Source organism: Hemitrygon akajei, chromosome 16, assembly GCF_048418815.1.
Source record: "Hemitrygon akajei chromosome 16, sHemAka1.3, whole genome shotgun sequence".
NCBI classification, from domain to species: Eukaryota; Metazoa; Chordata; class Chondrichthyes; order Myliobatiformes; family Dasyatidae; genus Hemitrygon; species Hemitrygon akajei.
Genome location: NC_133139.1, coordinates 34,568,846 through 34,586,661, shown reverse-complemented (window position 1 = coordinate 34,586,661; position 17,816 = coordinate 34,568,846). Strand labels below are relative to the sequence as shown.

The following is a 17,816-nucleotide window of genomic DNA, read 5'->3' as shown; positions in this document are numbered from 1 at the left end:
GATGACTACTCATGCAATCCATTATTTTGTGTTTTATATTCATAATTAATTTAGATCACTTTGTAGAGATCTGTTTTCACTTTGACAGGAAAGACTCTTTTTCTGTTGATCGGTGTCAAAAAAGCCAAATTAAATCCACTGTGATTCAATGTTGTAAAACAATAAAACATGAAAACTTCCAAGGGTGAGGGTTTAAATACTTTTTATAGGCTCTGTATATGTACTTCAATAATACATTTACTTTGAACTTTTGAACTTTGTTTTAGCATTGCTGATAATTGGTAGCCAGGATAGCAGTTAATCTTCATAATGGAATTTAATGCAACCCACAAGGCGCTCGCAGTCCTCACACTAGTCCCAGAGCCACATTATTCCAAACCTCAAAACCTCAGGGTAGCGGTGGAGCAACCACTAGATGACAGCTGTGCTCCAGCTGATGCATTGCAAGCCCTGCCTCCTGCAAAACTCCAACAGCCATTGACACCTTGTTCCCAAATGTCTGCTAATTCAATAAAAAGAGAATTATAGAATGGTACAACACAAGCACAGGCTTTTTGGCCCATGACCTCTGTGCTGACTGATTTGCCAACCTAAACCTAATCTCCATTCCCTGCCTGTTCATGTACCAGTCCAAATGTCCTTTAAAGGTTGCTATTGTGTCTTCTTTCACAATTTCCAGGCATCTACCCACTTTTGGTGTAATATAACTTGTCCTGTAGATACCTTTTGAACTTTCCGCATCTCGCACACAATCCTGTGAGCACACATAGCCACACAAATATGCACAAAGCACCATGCACATATACAGCAATCTCCCTCTCACACACACGCACACACAAGTACACACTAACGCAAGACTCTGTGCTTAGCCACCTGCTCTACCTGCTTTATTCATACAATTCTCTGGCTAAGTACAGCTCCAATGCCATACTCAAGTTTGCAGAAGACAGCAATGTTGGCCGAATCAAAGATGGTAGGGAATTGGAATACAGGAGGGAGATTAAAAGTATAGCTGAATGGAGCCACAACAACAACCTCTCACTCAACATCAGCAAAACTAAAGAGCTGATTGCTGAATGCAGGAGAAGACAACCAGAGGTCTGTGAGCCAATCAGCATCAGGGGATCAGATGTGGAGAGGGTCAATAACTTTAATTCCTTTGGCACATCAACACCTCTACTTCCTTATAAGTTTGTGCTGATTCAACATATCATATCAAACTTTGACAAACTTCTATAGATGCACAGTGGAGAATATCATGATGGGTTGTCTCACCACCTGGTAAGGAAACACCAATGTCCATGAATGGAAAATCCTCCAGAAAGTAGTGGATATATAACAGGAAAAGCTCTCCCCACCACTGAGCTTATCTACAAGCACTGCCACATGAAAGCAGCATCCAATATCAGGGACCCCCACAGTCCAGCCTATGCTCTCTTCTCAGTGCAGCCATCGGGAAGGGGGTGCAGGAGCTTTAGGGCCACACCACCAGTTTCAGGAACAGTTATTACCCTTGAACTATCAGACTCCTAAACCATCGTGGATGGCTTCACTCACCTCAACACTGAACTGATTCCACAACCAAGAGAAAATCTACAGGCGCTGGAAATCAAAGCAATACACACAAAATACTGAGTTCCTCCAGCATTTTGTGTGATTCCACTTTCAATGACTCTACAACTCATTTTCTCAATATTATTCATCACCTATTCATTTATCATTATTATTTGTCTTTTATTTATATGCATAGTTTGTCTTCTTTTTCACATTGGTTGTTTGTCTACCATTGTTTGTGTGTAGGTTTTCATTGATTCTGCGCTGTTTCTTTGTACTTACAGCGAATGCCCACAAGAAAGTAAATCTCAGGATAGTATATTGTGACATATATGTACTTTGATAATAAATTTACCTGAGTTTGCTTAAAACATTGAACAAACTGATTTCGGATTTTGGGCAGTGTTAGATTTTGCAGATACTGACACTGAGTGCACAAAACAAAGATGTTGCTGCTGGACAGGCAGTTACAGCTTCAACCTTGCAAGAACACTCCAAGAATGAAAAGCTCTGCCTGAATAATATTGATTGGGAGATAAGATTACTCCCCTTGGGATTCATTAACTTTGAGGAGGGAGGCCAGGAGCTTTCCCTGCCTGTACCACATAACAATGGTAGAAAGAAAGATGTCACAGCTATTCTGTTTCGCTTCAACCTATTAATTTTAGCTGATTTTAATGTATTGCTATTATTATGTAAATGTGCGATGCGTATGTGGGACGTGTACTTCGTACACGGGTCATTGTGTGGAGATGTGTACTGTACACATGTCAATGTGTTTGAACTGCACATAGGACAGGTAAGTTCCAGTCAGAAGGAAGGACAAGAATGGCAAGGTAAGGGGACCTTGGATGTCAAGAGATGTGATGAATTTAGTCAAGAAGAAAAAGGAAAAGTGTGTAAAGCTTAGGGAGCTAGAATCAAACAGAGCTCACGAGGATTATAATGAAGCCAGAAAAGAACTCAAGAAGGGAATTAAGAAAGCTAGGAAGGGCCATGAAAAGTTCTTGCAAGTAAGATTAAAGAGAATTCAAAGGCATTCTCTACATAACTCAGGAGAGGGTAGGACCACTCAAGGATAAAGGGGGAACATTTGCTTGGAGGTTGGTGAGTTTCTTAATGAGTACTTCACCTCAGTATTTACCAAGGAGAAGGAGATGGATGATAGGGAGATCAGTGGCAAGTGTATTAATATGCTGGGACATTTTGAGGTAAAGGAGAAGATAGTATTAGGTCTCTTAAAAAGCATTAGGTGGATAAGGCCCCAAGGCCTCATGAGATGTACCCCAGGTTATTGAGAGAGGCAAGTGAAGAAATTGCTAGAGACATGACCAATATCTTTGTGTTCTCTCTAGCTACAGGCGAAATCTGGAGCACTAGTGAGTAGCCAATGTTGTTCAGCTATTCAAGAATGGAACCAGGGATAATCCTGGAAACCATAGATCAGTGATAGAGAAATTACTGGAAAGAATTCTTTGGGATAGGATTTGTGACCATTTGGAAAAACATAGCCTAATTAGAGAGAACCATCATGGCCTTTGTGTGGAGCAAGTCATGTCTCACTAACTTGATAAAGTTTTTTGACGAGGTGACGAGGGTGATTGATGCAGGTAGAACTGTGGAAGATATCTGCGTGGATTTTCGTAAGGCATTTGACAAGCTCCCTCATCCAGAAGATTAAGGTGTATGGGATCCATGGTGAATTGGCTGTTTGGATTCAGAACTGGCTTCCACATAGAAGTGAGAGGGTCGTGGTCAAAAAGTCATTCTAGATGGAGGACTGTATTTAGTAGATTCAACTATTTTCCACAGTGATCTATACTGGAACCTCTGCTGTTTGTGATTTACAAATACCCTGATTGAAAATGTAGATGGGTGAGTTAATGAGTTTAGAGTTGATGTGAAAATTGGTGGTGTTATAGATAGTGTAGAAGACTGGCAAAGAGTACAATAGGATATAGATCAGATGCAAATGTGGGCAGATAAATGGCAGATGAAGTTTAACCCAGCCAAATATAAAGTGTTACACCATTGTGGGTCAAATATAAAGACACAGTACACTGCTAAGGGCAAAACGATGTCAATAAGCAGAAGGATCTTGGGGTCCAAGTTCATAGCTCCCTGAAAATTGCTACACCGGTTGATAGGATGGCTTAGAAGGTATATAGCAAGATTGTCTTTATTAGTCAAGGCACTGAGTTCAAAAGTCAGGAAGTTAAGTTGCAGCTTTTTAAAACTCTAGTTGGGCCACATCTAGAATATTGCATACAGTTCTGGTACCCCAATATAAGAAGGGTATCAAGGCTTTGGTGAAGGTGCAGAAGGGATTTACTAGGATGTTGCCTGGTATGTGCTATAATGAGAGTTTGGACAAACTCTGGTTGTTTTCTCTGGAGCAATGGAAGCTGATAGCAAATCTCATTGAGCTTTATAAGATTATGAGAGGCATAGACATAGTAGAAAGGGAGTACTTGTTTCCCAGGGTTGAAATGTCTAATACCAGAGGGCATGCATTTAAGGTGAGAGGGGGTAATTTCAAAGGAGAGGTGAGGAGCAAGTTTTATATACAGAGAGTGGTGGGTGCCTGGGATGCTCTGCCTGGGGTGGTGGTGGAGGCAAAAACATTAGGGACATTTAAGAGACGTTTAGATAAGCCCATAAATATGAAGTAAGTGGAAGGATATGGACATTGTGTAGGCAGAAGAGATTAGTTTAGTTAGCCATTGAATTGGTTTAGTCCAGCATTGTGGGCTGAAGGGCCTGTTCCAGTGCTTTACTGTTCTACGTTCCATATGTACACGGTATATGTGTCAGTGTGCGGGATTTGCATTCTGTACATGGGTCAGTGAGTAGGGATGTGTACCCTGTACACAAATCTGTGTTACTCCATCATTTGGTCATTTTGGCCAAGCATACCTCAGCAAGAGCCACTGTCTGGGAAATATATCCAGTGCAGTGCCTCTTTATGGAATGAAAGATTGTCCAGGATACGATAAAACAATCTGTAGTAAGTATACATTTATTGTATTGTTAACATAATTCTGTATTTTATTCACAGTTCCCAGAAATGGAAGAAACTCTGATCTGGGAGCAGCATACAGTGGTGTTATACAGGGTAAATCTCACTTTATTATCCTAACCTGTCTCTCCTTTTCTTCTAGAATCTCAAAACCAGGAACCAAATCAGCATCTCCACACTACTTTTTCCATAGAACAGTTGTAATCCACTTTGTCAAAAATCACCACTCTACCAACTTAAACATTGTTGGAGTCAAAATATCGTAATCTCCTCCAAAACATCCCAAATGGACACAGTCCATTAAAAAAAGAAAACCAGAAAGGGGCCATTCAGCCCATTGAGTCAATGGCATTCTCAGAGTAAACACATTAGTCCCTTCCCCCACTTGTTTCCCAGCAACCTGTTCTCTTCGCACACCAACCAATTCCCTCCAAACCTCTTGCCATCCACGTACCTGAGTTGCAATATACAATGAGGGTGTATAGAAAGTGGGCCCACCAGGTAAGGGCAATTACGAAGAACTCAAGGCAGCACCATTATTTCCTTAGGCGTTTGCAAAGATTTGGCGTGACATCTAAAACTTTGACAAATTTCTATGGATGTGTGGTGGAGAGTATTTTGACAGGTTGCATCACAGACTGGTATGGAAACACCATCGCTCTTGAGTGGATACAATTTAGTCCATCGTGGATAAAACCCTCCCCACCACTGAGCACATCTACACGAAGTGTTGTCACAGGAAAGCAGCATCCATCATCAGGGGCCCCCTCGACCCAGGTCATGCTCTCTTCTTGAGCTGCCATCAGGAAGAAGGTGCAGGAGCCTCAGGACTCTCACAACCAGGTTCAGGAACAGTTATTACCCTTCAACCAACAGGCTCTTGAACTAAAGGGGATAACTCCAATTTCACTTGCCCCATCACTGAAATGTTTCCTCAACCTATGGGCTCACTTTCAAGGACTCTTCATCTTATGTTCTCGATATTTATTGTTTATTTATCATTATTATTGTTTCTTCTTTCGTGTTGTATTTGCGCAATGTATTGTCCTTTGTCCCTGGTTGAACGCCCAAATTGGTGCAGTCTTTCATTGATTCTGTTATGGTTACTGGATTGATTGAGTATGCCTGCAAGAAAATGAATCTCAGGGTTGAGTATGGTGGCATATATGTACTTTGATAATAATTACTTTGAACCTTGGAGCACCAAGGACAAACTTAGGCAGGCACAGGGAGAATGAGACCACTCGGCTGTAGGGAGCAAGGTTACACCTACATCCCCGCTAACCTATAATGTGTATCCCTGATCCTCAGTGGGAAGAGACAGTAAAGGATTAATCCTTCCCCTGTTTAAATTGATTATTGAATGTCCAAGGAACAAGAACAATATATCTTCAAAAAAGTTAACCGCAGCCCTTTAAACCACTATTATTAGTGACGCTTTAATATTAGTTTTCAGTAGTCTGTGCGCCTGCTAAGTCAACCTCCCCCATCCCAGTCACAGACTCACACCCACTTGAAACAGGATCTACTGCCAGAATAGATTCACCAGGATATATTCAAACAAGCCGTACTGTGCTTCATGACCTATTCCCACCGAGCTCCAGGCCCTACCAGCTCTGAAATGCCAACGTCCCAGCTGAACTATGTCGCAGAAACCTTACAGCACTCCAATCAGGGCAGTGCAACATCAGTAGCCTCACAATGTAGTTAAACCTACACACAGCCGAAAGGTACACAGGCTGCCCATCGACCCTCTGTATCGGGCAGCCTAACCAGAGGTCTGCTTGGTACACTGAAGAGAAGTTCTACAAAAACGTTTCTCACGTCATTCTGAGATCTCTGGGAGTACCATGGTAGCGTAGCAGTTAGCGTGACCCCATTACAGCTCAGGGCGTCAGAGTTTGAAGTTCAGTTCCGGCGTCCTCGGTAAGAAAGTCTGTACAGTCTCCTGTGCATGGGTTTCCTCCTGATTCTCCAGTTTCCTCCCACAATCCAAAGGCGTACTGGTTAGTAGGTTAATTGGTCATTGTACATTGTCCTGTGATTAGGCTAGGGGTTTAAATTGGTGACTTGGTGGGCTGGTTCTCTAAATAAATTTAAAATAAAATAAACGTTGCCCTGGCAGTGAGATCAGAATGTGTTTCTCCTGGTCACCGAAAACCAGCATCCACCAGCTGCAACCCTGATGCTCCTCACTGTTGGGGGTTGCATCTGTCTTCCCATTGCTCAGCCTGCACCAATTGATCCTTTGGATTCTCACCCCTCTGACCAGCAAGAATCTCATCAGCTCCCAAGTAGTTCAATCCGATGTCCAATGGATCACTTCCACTGACCGACACACACTGGCCCCTCCATGTCAGGGATACAGGTCATCACAAATAGTAGCACAAAATGGACAGCACTGTGTATTTGACAGTCTACCTGATTTATTCCCATTGGCTCTGTGTAAAATCAAGTGGTGTGAATTATCATTCATTTCTGGTTGTATTAATCAAATCTCACCTTTACTGTGCTAATTGTATTAAGTCCTGTTCAAATCTCTCCATACACTGTTTTGGCAATGTGCCTCAGCTTTAACCCCTTTAGAACAACTTCCCAGCATTCATAACATTTCTCATGCTGTCTCCTTTATGTGTGGTAACCCATGATCTTCTGTGTTGTGCTCAGGATCCAAAGATAGGATTTGGCATTGCAATATCTGGAGGGAGAGACAAGCCCAACAGCAGCACAGGGGAGACCGCCATTCTGGTTTCAGATGTCATTCCATCAGGACCAGCTGAAGGAAAGATTCTGTGAGTGAAAAAGACTCTGGATGATATTCGGGGATTAACCAAACCAAATCTAAAAGACTTCGATTGGAAAAGCGCTGTACCTGTAAATATAAAATCTTCCCAAAATTGCAAACGTTGGAAAACTGTAACAAAAACAGAAAATGCTGGAAACACTCAGCAGGTCAGGCTGTATCTGGAAAAACAAGGCAAATAGAGTTAATGTCTCCTGTCAAAGATCCTGTTTCAGGAGGGATGCCTACCTGTATGTTCATATCTGCACACAAGAGGGCCCTCTGTTGGAATAATAAAGATGTAGCAATCATGCGATTATACTGATTAAAATAAATAGGATGTTGCACAAATCTAAGATAAGAGTCACCACCATATTGCCATATCAGCTCCAGTATAGCAGTTTGTGATCTCTTCCTGTTGACTAAGTTATTAGTAATAGGTCACATGTACTGCCAGGTTATTTCCTTGTGTTACTTTGGGACAGCAGCAGCAAATTTCAAATGCAACCCAATTGCTGGAGGGGAAGGGAAGGATGAAAATGGCTGGAATGATTCATGCTTCTTCTCAGGGGTAATTAGTCATGATGATAATAACGAGGAGTCATAAATAGATCGTGACAGAGAATGAATGTTAATCTGTTTCGTTGAGGTAGGGGATGTACATTCCAGAGAATACAAAGGGGGTTCTTGATGATATTTATATGTACATGATAGGACCATAAGAACATAAGATATAGGAACAGAATTAGGCCATTTGGCCCATTGAGTCTGCTCTGCCATTTCATCATGGATGATACAATTTTCCTCTCAACTCCATTCTTCTGTCTTCTCTCTGTATCCCTTCATGCCCTGACCAACCAAGAATCTATCAACCTGCCTTAAATACACATAAAGACTTGGCCTCCACAGTTACCTGTGGCAAAGAATTCCACAGATTCACTTCTCTCTGGCTGAAGAAATTCCTCCTCATCTCTGTTCTAAAAGGATGATAGAGCTCTTAAAGATAGGGGAGTCAAGGGATATGGGGAGAAGGCAGAAACGGGGTACTGATTGTGGATGATCAGCCACGATCACAGTTAATGGCGGTGCTGGCTCGAAGGGCCAAATGGCCTACTCCTGCATCTATTGTCTATTGTATACTCTGGTCTTAGACTCTCTTCAATGAGGGCACCCCTCATTCTTCTGAATTCCAGTGAATACAGCCCCAAAACCACTCACAAAAAGCACAAGTGGGCTCACCAGTGCTTTTTAAAGTCTCAACATTACATCTTTGCTTTTCTATTGCAGTCCTCTTGAAATGAATGCTAGTTTTGTATTTGCCTTCCTCACCACAGACTCAACCTGCAAATTAACCTCTAGGGAATCCTGCACAAGGACTCCCAAGTCCCTTTGCACCTCAGTTTTCTTGTAGTTTTCTCTCCATTTAGAAAATACTCAACCCTTCCATTTCTTCAACCAAAGTGCATATCCATACACTTCCCGACACTGTATTTCATATGCCATTTCTTTACCCATTCTCCTTCTGTAGCCTGTCTACTTCCTCAAAGCAATCTGCCCCTCCAGCTATCTTCATATTGTCTGCAAACAAAGCCATCAATTCCATTATCCTAATCATTGACATATAACATAAAAAGAAATGGTTGCTACACAGACACTTGTGGAACACCACTAGTCACTGGCAGCCAACCAGAAAAGGCTCCTTTTATTCCCACTCTTTGCCTCCTGTCAATCAGCCACTGCTTTATCCATGCTTGAATCTTTCCTGTAATACCATGGGCTCATAGATTGTTAAGCAGCCTCATGCGTGGCACCTTGTTAAAGGTCTTCTGAAAATCCATGTACACAACATCAACCAATTCTCCCTTGTCTATCCTGCTTGTTATTTCTTCAAAGAATTCCAACAGATTTGATAGGCAAGATTTTCCCTTGAGAAAAAGATGCTGACTACACTCTATTTGATCATGTGTGCTCATATTTGATCATATCGAAAGGACAGACAGGTGGACAGACGGGGTGGGGTGGCTCTGTTGGTGAGGAATGAAATTCAGTCCCTTGCGAGGAGTGACATAGAATCAGGAGATGTAGAGTCAGTATGGATAGAACTGAGAAATTGTAAGGGCAAAAAGACCCTAATGGGAGTTATCTACAGGCCCCCAAATAGTAGCCTGGATACAGGGTGCAAGTTGAATCAAGAGTTAAAATTGGCATGTCGCAAAGGTAATGCTATGGTTGTAATGGGGGATTTCAACATGCAGGTAGATTGGGAAAATCAGGTTGGTACTGGACCCCAAGAAAGGGAGTTTATGGAGTGCCTCCGAGATGGATTCTTAGAGCAGTTTGTACTGGAGCCTACCAGGGAGAAGGCAATACTGGATTTAGTGTTGTGTAATGAACCAGATTTGATAAGGGAACTCGAGGTAAAGGAGCCATTAGGAGGTAGTGATCATAATATGATAAGCTTTAATCTACAATTTGAGAGGGAGAAAGGAAAATCGGAAGTGTCAGTATTACAGTTGAACAAAGGGAACTATGGAGCCATGAGGGAGGAGCTGGCCAAAGTTGACTGGAAGGATAACCTAGCAGGGATGACAGTGGAACAACAATGGCAGGTATTTCTGGGAATAATACAGAGGTGCAGGATTAGTTCATTCCAAAGAGAAAGAAAGATTCTAAGGGGAGTAGGGGGTGACCGTGGCTGACAAGGGAAGTCAAGGACAGTATAAAAATAAAAGAGAAGAAGTATAACATAGCAAAGATGAGCGGGAAGCCAGAGGATTGGGAAACTTTTAAAGAGCAACAGAAGATAACTAAAAAGACAATACGGGGAGAAAAGATGAGGTACAAAGGTAAGCTAGCCAAGAATATAAAGGAGGATAGTAAAAGCTTTAAGTATGTGAAGAGGAAAAAATTAGTTAAGACCAAAGTTGGGCCCTTGAAGACAGAAATGGGTAAATTTATTATGGGGAACAAGGAAATGGCAGACAGGTTGAACAGGTACTTTGGATCTGCCTTCATAGGGAAGACACAAACAATCTCTCAGATGTAATAGTGGCCAGAGGACCTAAGGTAACGGAGGAACTGAAGGAAATTCACATTAGGCAGAAAATGGTGTTCGGTAGACTGATGGGGCTGAAGGCTGATAAATCCCCAGAGCCTGATGATCTGCATCCCAGGTACATAAGGAGGTGGCTCTAGAAATCATGGACACATTGGTAATCATTTTCCAATGTTCTATGGATTCAGGATCAGTTCCTGAAGATTGGAGGGTAGCTAATGTTATCCCACTTTTTAAGAAAGGAGGGAGAGAGAAAACAGGGAATTATAGACCAGTTAGCCTGACATCAGTGGTGGGGAAGGTGCTAGAGTCAATCATAAAAGATGAAATAGCGGCACATTTGGACAGCAGTAACAGGATCGGTCCAAGTCAGCATGGATTTACGAAGGGGAAATCATGCTTGATTAATCTTCTGGAATTTTTTTGAGGATGTAACTATGAAAATGGACAAGGGAGATCCAGAGGATGTAGTGTACCTGGACTTTCAGAAAGCCTTTGATAAGATCCCACATAGAAGATTAGTGGGCAAAATTAGAGCACATGGTATTGGGGGTAGGGTACTGACATGGATAGAAAATTGGTTGGCTGACAGGAAACAGAGTAGGGATTAACGGGTCCTTTTCAGAATGGCAGGCAGTGACTAGTGGGGTACCACAAGACTCGGTGCTGGGACCACTGCTATATACAATATACATTAATGATTTAGATGAACGGATTAAAAGTAACATTAGCAAATTTGCAGATGACACAAAGCTGGGTGGCAGTGTGAAATGTGAGAAGAACGTTATGCGAATGCAGAGTGACTTGGATGGGTTGGGTGAGTGGGCAGATGCATGGCAGATGCAGTTTAACGTGGATAAATGTGAGGTTACATGCCAGAACAGGAAGGCAGATTACTATCTGAATGATGTCAAGTTAGGAAAAGGGGAAGTACAACGAGATCTAGGTGTCCTTGTTCATTAGTCACTGAAATTAAGCATGCAGCTAAAGCAGGCAGTGAAGAAAGCTAATGGCATGTCGGCCTTTATAACAAGGGGAGTTGAGTATAGGAGCAAAGAGGTCCTTCTGCAGTTGTATAGGGCTCTGGTGAGACCACACCTGGAGTTTTGTGTGCAGTTTTGGTCTCCAAATTTGAGGAAGGACAGTCTTGCTATTGAGGGAGTGCAGCATAGGTTCACGTGGTTAATTCCTGGGATACGTGACTGTCGTATGTTGAAAGATTGGAGTGACTGGGCTTGTATACACTGGAATTTAGAAGGATGAGAGGGGATCTGATTGAAACATATAAGATTATTAAGGGATTGGACATGCTAGAGGCAGGAAACATGTTCCCGATGTTGGGGGAGTCCAGAACCAGAGGCCACAGTTTAAGAATAAGGGGTAGGCCATTTAGAACAGAGGTGAGGAAAAACTTTTTCACCCAGGGAGTTGTGGATCTGTGGACTACTCTGCCTCAGAAGGCAGTGGAGGCCAATTCTCTGGATGCTTTCAGGAAAGAGTTAGATAGAGCTCTTAAAAATAGTGGAGTCAAGGGATATGGGGAGAAGGCAGGAACGGGTTACTGATTGTGGATGATCAGCCATGATCACAGCGAATGATGGTGCTGGCTGGAAGGGCCGAATGGCCTACTCCTGCACCTACTGTCTATTGTCATGTGCCTCTGGGTGCTCTGAGATCTCATTCTTAATAATCAACTCCAACATCTTCCCAGCCACTGAGGTCAGACTAACTGGCCTATAGTTTCCCTTCTTCTGTCTCTCTCCCTTCTTGAAGAGTGGGATGATATTTGCAGTTTTTGAGTCTTCCGGAAGCATTCCAGAGTTTAGTGATTCTTGAAAGATCACTAATGCATCCACAATCTGTTCAGTCGCCTCTTACAGAACCCTGGGGAGTACACCATCTGCTCCAAATGACTTATCTACCTTCAGGCCTTTCAGTTTCCCAAGAATCTTCTCTCTATTTATGGTAACTTCACGCACTTCATAACCCCTGACGCCTGGAACTTCCACCAAACTGCTAGTGTCTTCCACAGTGAAGACTGATACAAAATGTTTATTCAGTTCAGCCGCTATTTCATTGTCCCACATTACTACCTCTCCTGCATTGTTTCAGTGGTCCGATATCCACTCTCACCTCTTTTTTACACTTCACGTATCTGAAGAAACTTTTCGTATCCTCTTTAATATAATTGGCTAGCTTACTTTGGTATTCCATCTTTACCTTCTTAATGACTTTTTTAGTTGCCTTCACTGTAAACCTGATACATCTGACTTTAGCTTCTCCTTCTCAAATTTCGGGGTAAATTCAATATTATGATCACTTTCTCCTTGGGGTTCTTCTACCTTAAGCTCTCTAATCTATTCTAGTTTACTGCACAACACGCCATCCAGAGCAGCTGATCCCCCAGTGGGCTCAAACACGAGCTGCTCTGAAAACCCATCTTGTAGTCTCCCTAGAAATTGCCCCCCCTGAAATCCAGCACCAACCCGATTTTCCCAAACTACCAGCATATTGAAATCCCCCATGACGATTGTAATGTTGTCTTTATGGCATGCAGTTTCTATCTCTTTGTAATTTGTAGACCACATCCTTACTACTGTTTGGTGGTCTGATGGATGTTAGTACTGATGGGTGGCTGTCGCTTCCCTGTACAATCCTGGTTTATACGTGATCAACTGAGACAGAGAATCAATGCAAAGTAAGTCTCCATTCACAATGGCAGCATGAATCACGTACAAAAAGGAATACACAAGGAAGACCTATCTAAGAAGGTGTAGTCTTTGACCTTAATTATTAATTCTCCAGCTATTACCAATATTTTCCACAGATAGTGTATGACTTGCTGAGTATTTCCAACATTTCTATTTTAAGCCAGGGTGGTACCAGCTTTGATTTTTTTTTTGGCTGCCTTTCCCTGGCAATATCAGAGTAATATTTGCCACTGTAAAGTCACCTGTACATCGATTGGTAGCACTCGTGCGTCTAGGGCAAAAGAGTGGGGAGTCACACCCAGAGACATAAGCAGAAAGATCTAGGCTGACTTATGAATACAATCTGAATGAATTCTTTATTGATGGAATTGTCACGTATTAGATGAGGTGTTAAACTGAGGATTTCACCTCTCTCAGGTCAACATAAAAAAATTCCCACAGGATAATTGTGATCCTATAGGATTATCAAGGGAGATTCCTTGGTGAATTGGCTTATTTCTCAGCTAACAAAAAAGCAGAGTACCTTATCATTATTGCACTGGTGATTGTGTGAGCTTCCAGAGCAAAAAATAGGCATCAGTAGTCACTTGCTTTACAACAGTGACTTCATAACTGCTTCGTTGGAATCAAAATGGTTGGGAGTATCTTCAGGTTGTGCAAAGCACCAGATATGTCAACTCTGTGTTTCTTTTACTACCATCATCAGGAGAGGGAAATAACCCCAGGTTCCTGCTCTAAGGTGTGTCTGTCCGGGTTTGTAGATGATGGGACTGTGCAGGGGCAGTCAATAACACATAGTTCCACTGAACTCTAAATCAGCCATCTGTTTTACATCCCCATCAAGTTCCAGCTAAACTGAACTGAGCACAAGGTCTTACCTTCTGGAAGTACTCATAACCAGAATGCACCTCAGTCTATTTGGTTTCCTGACCTAGGGTCAGGGTGTCAGGAGAGGAAAGATATTTGGGGGAAGGAAATAGCCCAAAGATATGATGTGATGTGTTGAACTCCAGAGATGACTTCCAGCTTAATCAAAATGGTTCCCCCCTTTCAGGATAAAGGACAGAATCGTGATGGTGAATGGCGTTTCCATGGAAAATGTGCTTTCTTCGTATGCCATCCAGTGTCTGAAGAGTTCTGGAAAGGCTGCTAACGTTGTGAGTGCTGATAAAGAATCTGTGTATCCTGAGGCAGCGTGATCACTCTGCTTACTGAGTCTCTGCAATATGAGCTTGCTCTGGGTCACAATGATATAAGGCTATGAATTGAAATTCTTCCGTGGCAGATTGTGGGGGAAAAAATCAATAGATCTGATTGTTCTTCAGAAAAAAAATGCTAATATCAGCTGTTGGAATGTCTGAAGGACAGAACTATGACATTTTTCAGAGGCAGGCCAGCTACCAATAACTTGTTGCGACACACCTACGGTGCTTTAGTGATTAATTGCCTGAACTAGGGAACTGAGGTTTACACCCTCAGGGAAACGGGTATGGGTAATAAATACTGGTATGCCTGTTTTGGCCACACCAAAAGAACAAATTAAAGAAAATAAGTGAAAAAAGAGCAAAAATATTCAAATCAGTGTAATGTTTCACAGCCACTCAAGTACAGCCACAACGTGGGCACTATTTCACTGTAGGAAAATACAGCAGCTAGTTTAATTACTTTATTTTATTTAGAGATACTGTGCGGAACAGGCCTTTCACTGGTGCGGACATACCTGGAGTACTGCCTGCAATTCTGGACTCCTTTCTTGAGGAAGGATATACTGGCTTTGGAGGTGGTGCAGAGGAAGTTCACCAGGTTGATTCCAGAGATGAGAGGTTTAGACTATGAGGAGAGATTGAGTCGCCTGGGTCTGTACTCGCTGGAATTCAGAAGAATGAGAGGAGATCTTATACAAACATATAAAACTATTAAAGGGATAGTTAAGATAGAGATTGGAAAGTTTTTTCCACTGATAGGTGAGAAGAGAACTAGGAGACGTAGCCTCAAGATACGGGGGAGTAGATTTAGGATGCAGATGAGGAGGAACTGCTTCTCCCAGAGGGTAGTGAATCTGGGGAATTCTCTGCCCAATAAGGCAGTGTGGGCTACCTCAGTAAATATATTTAAGACCAGGTTGGATAGATTTTTGCACAGTAGGGGAATTAAGGGTTATGGGAAAAAGGCAGGTAGGGAGCAAAAGAGAGAGAGTTTTGAGAGTTAGGGGGCAAAAGTTTAAGTGTAACACGAGGGGGAATTTCTTTACTCAGAGAGTGGTAGCTGTGTGGAATGAGCTTCCAGTAGAAGTGGTAGAGGCAGGTTCGGTATTGTCATTTAAAGCAAAATTGGATAGGTATATGGACAGGAAAGGAATAGAGGGTTATGGGCTGAGTGCGGGCCAGTGGGACTAGGTGAGTGTAAGCGTCAGCACGGACTAGAAGGGCCGAGATGGCCTGTTTCCGTGCTGTAATTGTTATATGGTTATAGGTGGAGGTGAGTCCATGCCCAGATCAGCCACGATCTTATTGAATGGTGGAGCAGGCTCGATGGAAAGATGGCCGACTCCTGCTCCTATTCTTTATGTTCTTTTCTGCTGGCCCAATGTGCTGCACTGCCTAGCACCCCACTTATTTAACCCTAATCTAATCACAGGGCAAATTACAATGACCCTGCTGACCAGTATGTCTTTGGACTGTGGGAGGAAACACATCTGCACACAGGAAGAATATAGAAACTTTCTTACCGGGGACGCCGGAATTGAACTCTGAGTATCCGCCAGCTCGAGCTGTAACAGCATCGCACTAAACACTGCACTACCGTGACGGCCTTTCACACACAGCAAGTAGGATCCCACATAGACCAATGATAGAGGTGACTATTTAGGTGTTGACTAAATGATAATTCTAGCCCGGACACCAGAGCTATCCTGGATAGTGCTTCGGGATTTTTAAATTCCACCTGACAAGGACATACAATAAGTGTGTCAATGGACACTGTGGTGCGGTCACGGAACCCCCCCCCCCCCCGCAAATATCATTTGTCCTGAGGCTTTAGTCTGCAATGAGGAAGGGAGGGAGGTGCTGCTGTCTTTGGGTCCAATTGGAACCTTCACTTGGTGATTTAGGAGTTGTATTTAGGGAAATTGTCTGGATGGATCGGGATTGTGTTGAGGATGGATAATCAGAGCCAAGGACCTGTGGGGTTGAAATTAAGAGCCAACAATCAGGCGGAGCGAGATTAGCACTGAGCACCAGCGCTGGCAGTCATAGTAAGCCAAGGATTAGCAGTGAGGATTGGTCTGTGTTGCTGAGGATTGAGATTGGGTCCAAGGATCAGTGAAGATATGACATGAGAAAGGGTCTAAGGACTGGGAAGAGTTGCAGATTGAGAATTGGATCTAAGCACTGTGGGAACGAATTGTAGATAGGTTGAGGATTGTGGGTCAAAGGACTGGGAAGGCTGCAACAGTGAAGCAACAGTTCTCCTGTCCACACTTACTGTAACACACTGTTATGCAATTTAACCTCCCCATGTCTGTCTCAAAAAACACCTAATCTTGTGATCCAGTTTATTCCAGTCACAAAAATAATCTTGTCTGGTAACTCATTTCGCAATTCAATTATAAAAGATTCAGGAATACCTTTGTTCTGACTCCTAACATTTTCAATCTTTAATGTCTTGCTAATTGGTTTTGGATAATCAATGTTGTTGTTTGAACCAAATGCTGAGAGAACTCATACTAACTAATAGCTATGTCCTGCTTTTTAAGACTGTGAAGAGGCCTCGTAAAGTACAGATCCCGGTGACTAATTCAGCACCACCAGGAGGATCCTTCTATTCAAACCACACAAATCAATCAGACTTTACGTACGATGATGCCTCTGATGAGGATGAGGACTATGATCCAGCTGACAGGAATTTACGAAGGAGTCAGAATCAAAATTTGTACCACGAGGACTATCGACACAGTGATCCAGACCAATACTCTGACAGGAACCACAGCTACAATCGAAGTCCAAGTCCCTCAAAGAGTTATGATCGAAGCCCTAGTCCCTCAAGGAATTACAACCATCAACACAACAACCATAACCACAATGACAGGGAGTATAGGAGAGAAGGCAGCCCAGCCTGGAGCCACCATGATGAGACTCACCAACCTGCCATAAAGAAACCCATCAAGAGCTTCCTCATTAAAAATAATAATAACGAAGGTGAGAGAGATTTCTGTCAGATTTCAATACGTTTCTGGTATTATTGGCGCTGAATTGCCATTGGTGTAATAACCAACCTTTTGTGTTGAAAGGGGTGAGTGTGTTAAAGCTGGGGATGACCCTCTGGTGTGCCACCCACTGTGGGCATTACGCAGTGATAAAGTGCAAAAGACAGAAAGACAAATAGTTGAGGACTGTAGGCAGAATATCTAGTAGAATGGGATGAAGGAACCAAGAGGGGTGTGGGGGTGTTGGATGAGAATGTCACTGTGGATATTTGGGATGTATACCTCAGTAAGTGTTATCTGAGAAGCTGTGAACCTCTGGTCATAATTCCATCTTGGAGTCACCCAGGACCAGGCCACAGTATAGGCCACGACAACTCGCTGACACCTCCTCTTATCTACCCCTGGACCGTGACCCCACTAGGGAGCACCAGTCCATTGTCTCCCAAACCATTTCTGATCTCATCAGCTCGGGAGATCTCCCATGCACGGCC

At 42.8% G+C, this 17,816-nt stretch overlaps 1 protein-coding gene across 4 annotated transcripts in view; it reads left to right on the top strand.

Annotated features, from left to right (window-relative positions):
* Positions 1-17,816, top strand: part of LOC140739964 (tight junction protein ZO-3-like) — a 93,278-nt gene that overhangs the window by 40,862 nt on the left and 34,600 nt on the right. For all 4 annotated transcript variants that reach the window (XM_073068677.1, XM_073068678.1, XM_073068675.1 and 1 more), the window contains exons 2-5: positions 4,613-4,669; positions 7,241-7,365; positions 14,176-14,278; positions 16,876-17,317. In XM_073068677.1, coding sequence (XP_072924778.1) covers positions 4,622-4,669; positions 7,241-7,365; positions 14,176-14,278; positions 16,876-17,317 — 718 coding nt within the window. In that variant the 5' untranslated portion in view covers positions 4,613-4,621. The remainder of the gene's footprint in view (positions 1-4,612; positions 4,670-7,240; positions 7,366-14,175; positions 14,279-16,875; positions 17,318-17,816) is intronic.